General features: G+C 34.3%; 1 protein-coding gene across 1 annotated transcript; it reads right to left on the reverse strand.

Annotated features, from left to right (window-relative positions):
* Positions 1–215: 215 nt before the first annotated feature.
* On the reverse strand, positions 216–3,758 carry LOC149385477 (Pollen Ole e 1 allergen and extensin family protein). Its single transcript, XM_089627310.1, has 2 exons — positions 3,373–3,758; positions 216–572 (listed from the first exon to the last, which is right to left on the reverse strand). The coding sequence occupies exons 1-2, from the start codon at positions 3,677–3,679 to the stop codon at positions 241–243; spliced, it is 639 nt and encodes a 212-aa protein (XP_089483436.1). The 5' UTR covers positions 3,680–3,758; the 3' UTR covers positions 216–240.
* Between the last annotated feature and the right edge of the window lie 4,177 nt (positions 3,759–7,935).

A 7,935-nucleotide genomic window follows, 5' to 3' on the forward strand; every position in this document is an offset into this window, starting at 1 on the left:
AACGCGTAAAACACCTATATACATATATCAATATATAATTTCATTAGTTAATGAGAACAGATTTGATAAATCCACCGTGACTCACTCAATGCTGTGACTGAAGCGCCATCTTTCTGAGCTTCCGGACATGTATCTCCCAAAGAACATGTACACGTATATGAGTATATATATTTATATATATATATATATATATATATATATATATATATTAAAGATACAGATTTCATGATATGAATATGTCTACGACCACAATCGAGAGATAACTTTGGGTGCTTTGCGACATTTAGCCCCCAAGTGATTAAACCTTACTGCCCCGGAGCTGTAAATTCGAATGCCATTCCCAGCAGAGGAGAGTGTTAAGGCCTTGTGTTTGTTCACTGAAACTGGTTTGCACAGCGAGTTCTTTGGGAGTCTCGTCACTTTGACGCAGCATTTCCGGTCCAGATCTGCAATGGCGTGAAGGTCCGAAGGAAGCTCAATCGCAAACTCTCCGCTCTCGTCGCTCATGCCTTTTGTCCATTTTTCCCTCCTCTTCTTCTCGTTCAACCGGCACTTGATGGCCACCAAAGCCCCTGCATATTAACATCGGAAATCAAATCCTTGAAAATAGAGTTTTCTTAAAGTTTGATCGATTACGTATAAAAATAAACTAGTTTATGCGGAAAAAAAAAAAGTAAAAATGCAGTAAATTTTAGGCGTATTTTGGTCTATCTAGTCCTATTTTTAAATTCTTTGACATTTTTTGAGGTAGAAACTAGATTTCATACGATGGTTGTAGTTTTCATGAGCACCTCTCTAACGAAAATTACTTCTCTCTGTCTCTTTTATTTTCTTAAAGTTTGATCGATTACGTATAAAAATAAACTAGTTTATTCGGAAAAGGTAAAAATGCAGTAATTTTTAGGCGTACTTTGGTCTTAGTCCTATTTTTAAATTCTTTGACATTTTTTGAGGTAGAAACTAGATTTCATACGATGGTTGTAGTTTTTCATGAGCACCTCTCGAACGAAAACTTCTGTCTTTTTTTTTTTTTTTTTTGAACGGTCATTTATCACTCATATTCATCTGAATTAAATCCGGGTTTTGATGAGATATTTTAAATGTACAACAGTGTTGTTTTACTAGGTATTAAAGACAAAAGAGACTGTTTGACACACAAATGGAACTGACCGTTTCATCTAAAGCTATTTCATTATAAATTATACATTCAAACGTGTCATTCGAGAAATTAAGTAAAAAAAAAAATTCAAATAAAAAAAACTAATAAATTAGAGTTCGGTTGTCACTATCTAAACAAAATATGATGTAAGAGAAGTAAAAATTAAAACTCATATTATTGAGAAAAGTTACTCGTAATAAACAAAATATCTTAAAGCTTGTATGAAAGACAAAATCAGAATGAATAATTGATTACGAAACGTGTACAAATTTGAATAAAATAAAAATAATTAAGAGAAGATGGTTAATTTATCTATAATATGATTAAATATATAATCAAATAATATATTTGAGAAAATTTAATACATAATAACTAATATATCTTAAATGATGAACATTCTTAATGAGTTTAATTCACTTACCTAGTAGAATTAAAATAATGGTCAAATTGCCATTTAAATATCCATTTAAGTGAGCTGAATGATTTCAGATTTTTTTTTTTGCTCAAAAAACACATAAAATCATTTAATCCATTAATTTAAATAATAATGGCCCATTAATAGTATGTCAAACATGCTGAAAATTTATTAGAAAATATTCAGTAACAAAACCATCAAAATTTGAAAATTTATTAAATAGACAACATTTTGTAAATTTTTTAAGTAAATAATCATTACGGCGATGTGACATTGTTTGGATTTTTTTAGCATTTTATACGTTATTGTAGTCTGATGGTTTATTTGTAATTATTAATGATATTTTCAACTATTAACTCTTTTTTTGACTTTGTTAATAAAGTCTTGTGATGATTTATTTAAAATTTAACAAATATTAGTTATATGACAAAAATTGAGTTTCATATGGTTATATATCTATTGGACATATTAATTATTAGTAATTACTAGTGGAGAACTATTGATTGAGAAAAGACTAATTGTGACGAATTGTTTTTCCTGACGTGGGCTTCGCTAGCTTGCTTTAGTATACGATAATTCTCACCAAAGACCCGGATATATATAGTTAAATTGTTTTCAAAGGAAAAAAGAATGTCCAAATCAAATTAGGAGTTACTAATTTCTCAATGGTCCATTCAAAGAGCTGCTCTTTTCACTTATAAAAGGAGCAATTCATGTGCCTTTGGTAACGTTCAAGGATTAGGAAAAATAAATTAAAATATATATGGTTTGGGTAACATGTTACGTTATAGGCTAAGTTTTGAATTCAGCTAATCAGATGAGTGATTAATTAATTTGTGAGCCCTGATAGGATACAAAGACATCCAAACACACACGTAGATGCTTTCAGTTTTGTCATAGATATATGTAAATCATTGGTGAAAGTTCTACATCTAATGATAGAGTCTTTACAAATTAGCTATTAATTAAAGTTGATAGTTCGAGTTTACGGAAATACAAACAGAAATTTAAAAAATATTAAAATGCTGAATTAATTTTTTTGCTAGAATTCCAACCTACTTTTTTTTTCCTTCAAAACAAACACGAAATCTCCGGAGTTGATTTTCGCTGAATTTTCATCGGAATAATTTTGAATTTTTGTGTTCTGGTGGTGATTTATGAAAGCTTCAAAGCATTTTAAAGACATGATTAATCCAACAGAGTTAGTAATGTTATAAGTAAATATGAATTATATTAAGACATGGGTTATATAATCTTTTGCTTCTTGATCTAGTCAAGTGATGCGTATGCTTATAATTGTACGCTATACGTTTTCCGAAGAAAGAGCAGAAGACAACATTATTTTCATGTGTCGAAAAAAAATGGAAGTTTTTAAATCATCAAAGTTTTGTGTCAAGAAATAAAAGCAAACAAGACGATAGGTATAGACGTGTAGAGAAATGTTAAAGCAATATAATTCTCAATTTTATCTCACCTGGGCCCTTTCTTATCACTAGTAAGCATTGTGAGTTGTGACCAATATTCTTTATATTTAAAAAAAAAGCTCCATTAACATTTTTTTTTCCGTATGAAAAATGAGCAAGAATAAGTTTATGATTAAGAATGTTTGTTCAAATATATACGTCTATGCATGAAGATCATCATGTTATGACAAACAAAAGTTGTTTGCCAGATACTATGAGATAAAACCAGAAAAACTATGAACACCGTTTATAGAAATATAGATAATAAACAAAAAGGTAATGTATAAGTGTCATTATTATTTTGCCGGTGAGAAATTGTATAAACAAAAAAATACCTGAGATAGGCCATGCATGGGTTTGAGATCCGGTGAGACATGCCTCGCAGTGGACGGAGCCGGTGACGAGGACGGTAGAGAGCTTCTCTTCCCCGTAGCCTGCGATCTTTGCCATCTCATCGCGGCTGTACGATTCGAACAACTTTCCGGTTTCAATCTCCGACGCCATTGAAGTGGTTGGTACGAGGAAAAAGATGAAGAAAGAGATCAAGATCATATTGGAAAACATATACATGTTCAAAATGTTTTTTCTTCCGTTGAAGAAGAAGCTGAAAATGTAGCTCCTATCGTGTAGCAGCTTTAACATTTTGAAGGAATAATGATGAATATATATATTAATTGGAAGCTCTTTCTTATAAGGCTATGTGGGTTGGATCTAATATATGCATGGTTTATATGACTCCATGAATATTATGTGAAAGCTTCTTCTTATTACGTACGTCACATTACTACCAAGACAACCTTTGAAATTGATCTTATTATTTTATTCAAATTCCCATTTTGCCCTTCACCCCTCCACCTTTAATCAATTCTCATTTCCTTGCTTGAAAAAACAAATGGTTTATAATTAATAAGGAAACGAAAAGCATCACGTCTATAAATTAATACGACTAAGAGGAAAAATCAATCAATTTTTAGAGGAGAGGAAATGAACTGAATTTAATTATATCAATAAGTGTAACTTGCACAAGTAATAATTGAAAACGGCAATAAATACCTCATAATCATATCATGGTCCTAATTTTAAAAAGGGAAAGAGATTGCGGGCCTTGAATTAATATGTTTTTTTTAGTGAGGGGTACAATAGTCCAAAAAAATAGAAAGTGGCGCAACAGTTGAGGAAGTTTGACGGGAAGTTAATTTGTAAGTTTGGTAGCCTAATCTTATCATATACGTATTATTATTTCGTTTTTTAAATAATAGAGGAGTTATTAAGCTGAACAACAATATATCAGTTCACCAAAGACACACACACGCACACGTGACATCTTTCTCTTTCTCTCTAACCTTTCAAATGAAGCAAAATTCTCTCTCCAACTCTACAATTTTTCTAGCCTGCTTCAACTACATCCATATGTATATTATCATTAAAACTTTGTTAACTTTGGCATTTGTCTATTGTCTTTATTATAAAACTAATACGTGTAATTCTTGAAGAGGAAAATGGAAATCACGAACAATGATGAAGAAATGTACTATACAGAAAAATACGATACTTTTAGTAAGTTTTCGACGCAAAGTATGGGCGGTAATAAACCGCTAAATTACATATAAAATGTTGGCTCATCAAGATTCGAAAAATATGAGTAAAATTTTCAACGATTTGCGGTCTTTTTGTATAGTAGTGATAATGTGATTAATCTGTGTCTTGGCTTGTGGAAAACATGATCATGTGTACACGTGGCAGGGATTTAAGTGAGAGTCTTGGAGGACCTTGCAAGTTGACGACATTGGAATTTTATTTGCAAATTTGAGCAACATTACTCTCACGTTAGTTACACTGCTATTAGGAAAACTTTTTTCACTTAATAATCACTCCAAATTGTGGTTCAACAACCCCATACTATAATCCTCACTCATATAAAAAAAAAATGGGTTATATTAATTCTTGTTAATAATTTCACATAAAAAAATAAAAAAAAACTGGAATTAGCAAGAATTTGTAAGGGCGTACTCCTTTCATTATTGCTGCCGGCTTGTTTTGAGATAGAACTACTTCGTATTAAATATAATATCAAAGCGAAAAAAAATCTAAACAAAGATTTGATCCATTTTATAAAATTTGGCCAAAGATGATATGTACTTTGTGACTAGAGTCATCATGTTGAATGATCATGTTGAAATTCTTCATTGAAGGGAAAATAAGAACTAAAAATGACTTTAGGGAATGATTTTACTTGCACTACTACAAAATACCTATTAGAAGTTGCTATATTTGCGTCGGGTACATTTTTGAGCGACGCATAACCTTATTTTTTGGAGCTCGTTTGACGTGGAAAAGATTGAAATTAATGCATTTTAATTTGATTGGGCCACGTGGCCTGGCGTCGCTCAAAAAGCAAGCGACGTGGGGCGTCGCTCGCTTTTTGAGCGACGCTAGGACACGTGGCATGGGGCGTCGCTCGCTTTTTGAGCGACGCCAGGTATCTGAGCGACGCCAGATACACGTGACGTGGCGTGACGGGTAAGAGATTAGTTTTAGGTTTTTTTTGTTTTTTTTATTTATTTTTATTTTTTTTATTTCATGTTGTTATGAGTAAAGATTCTTAGGTTTTTTTATTGATTTCGGTGTGAAGGATGTAAATTTGTTGTTATTTACCGCCGTCCATTTTGATCTTCTTCATCATGCTATTCCGAGAAGCAAGAACGCCGCGAGCCATCAAGGTGCCGGCTCGAGAAAGAATCACCGGGAGAGAGAGAACACACACCGGGGAGTCGGAATCTCACAGAGATTTGGTGAGAAAATCAAACCCGAGTTGGATTTTTGGAAATCTAGGGTTTTGCTCTTAGATTGGAATTTTGATTTCTGGTTGGGATTTGTAAAATTGAAGTGGATTTGATATGGATTAGTAACCGAATAGTATTGATTTGCGCTCGGAATTGTGAATTGAAAGCATTTGTTTGAGTTTCTCATGAATTTTGGACGAGATTTTAAATTTAGGGTTTATGAATGTTTGAAATTGGGGGTTCTTAATTTTGAATATGATATAGAGATTCTGAGATTATTTTCATGATTATTGGGAAAATTATAGTGGGTAAACGTATTTTTTAATATTAAAAAAAAAAGATTTTTGGAGTCGCTCAATTTTTGAGCGACTCCAAGCTGGCGTCGCTCAAAAATTGAGCGACTCCAAGCTGGCGTCGCTCAAAAATTGAGCGACTCCAGGTTATTAAGCGACACCAATAAAATGAGCGACGCTCAATTAAAAAAACACGCCAATCTAACGTGGCGCTTACGTGGAGCGTCGCTCGGTCATAAGCGACGCCCAAACCTTTGGGAGTCACTAGCATATGCGTCGCTCAAAAAGCGACGCCCAAAATTTAACGCGTCGCTTTTTGAGCGACTCTAAAAGGGTATTTTGTAGTAGTGTTGGCTCATTATCATCTAGTTTTGATGAGAAATTCAATCCTGACCAGATAGCTAATTATTTTAACGTCATCTTTCTATCATCAAAGAATGACACTCTTACTCGAAAAAAACGACATTAAGGATCCAAGTATGAACTTCAAGCCCACTATCATAAAATTCGGACCCGGAGACGAATCATCGAGTCAAGTCTTTGAGTCGAGTTCTCAAGAGAAGGTTCTCAAGTCAAATATCTGAGATAAACAATCGAGTCAAGTCCTTGAGTCAAGTTTTCGGGTAAAGTCCGTGGGTCGAGTTCTCGAGTGAAATCCTTTAATAAAATCCTAGCTAAGACATAAGTTCATTGCGCCAACTCTCCAACTTTGGCACGAGCTGAAAACCACTCCTTAAAATCCACGGCCAAATGACTTCACAACAAGAAGAGGACTTATGGAGCCAAGTATTTTACCATGGCCAAATGACCCGCCATGGTTTACTCGCGCGAGCTTGAGTTCTTATCAAGCCCCGAACTCCAAGTTCTCCCGTGAGTGCTCATGCCGCGCCCAAGTCTATGGCATATCTCGTGCACTAATTTTTTTCCGAGCGCACACCTAACGCCATGCCTCGGTCCCCGCGTGTAAGTCCTTGACAAGCCTCGAACGCCAAGTCCTCGGGCAGCACCCGAGTCCCCAACAAGGTGTGCGATGATATAAATACGACGAGTGATATGTGCGTTTTATATGCGTTACACTTTTATTTCTCGACATGGATTTCACGTCTTCTCGAGTGATTTTTAGTATGTTTGATGTGTTTCTGAGTGATTTTCAGGATTGAGAAAGAATGTTGGTGTTAAGGATGTAATCGGAGAATTCAAGATGATTCAGACACGTTTAGGCAACTTAGAGCAAAACAAGAAACACGACATCCTCTTCTGCACAATTTTGAGATTTTGTATTGAATATTTTGGATGAATTCTGCCCATCATTGGATATATATTTTCTTAGCTTTCCAACGCATATTTATTTATGAAAATCGAACATCCGAGCTAGGAGTTATGGTCATTTGAAGTACGAGTGTGCATTGATGCATAGTATCGCTCACCACACAATGGGATCCGCACGCCGCGCAATGCCCGGATCAGCAAACTTGTATTTTGCGATTTTAGCCATTTTGAGCTATCGGATCTATTCCAAGGGCCCATTTAGCTTCAAAAGCACTTGTAAACCTATATATACGACTTAGAGCCTCTAGAAACACAAGTTTTGTTTGCTTTAGGTTTAGTTTTGTTGTTTGACTAGTTGGCAGAGAAGGAGAACCGGAGAAGAAGACCCATTCATCACCTTTGCCGCCACCATCGATTCATCGTGTTTTCTTCTTCTCTTTATCTTGGGACCTCCCGTGTTTATTATGCTTTGTTTTAGTTTAGTTTTCATGGATTGCTTTTATTTATTTTACTTTTCTATTTTTTCGACACCATGAACTAAACCCATTGAGTG

This window comes from Urtica dioica, chromosome 9, assembly GCF_054948205.1.
Source record: "Urtica dioica subsp. dioica isolate 48M chromosome 9, U.dioica_male_clone48M_v1_H2, whole genome shotgun sequence".
In the NCBI taxonomy this organism is placed as follows: Eukaryota; Viridiplantae; Streptophyta; class Magnoliopsida; order Rosales; family Urticaceae; genus Urtica; species Urtica dioica.

What these genes read in the sequence shown, in the direction of transcription:
- LOC149385477 (XM_089627310.1), bottom strand. Translation starts at nt 3,679, where the DNA reads ATGTTAAAGCTGCTACACGATAGGAGCTACATTTTCAGCTTCTTCTTC. An exon ending in CCATGCATGGCCTATCTCAG is followed by an intron (nt 573 to 3,372) that starts GTATTTTTTTGT and finishes GTTAATATGCAG; the next exon opens with GGGCTTTGGTGGCCATCAAG.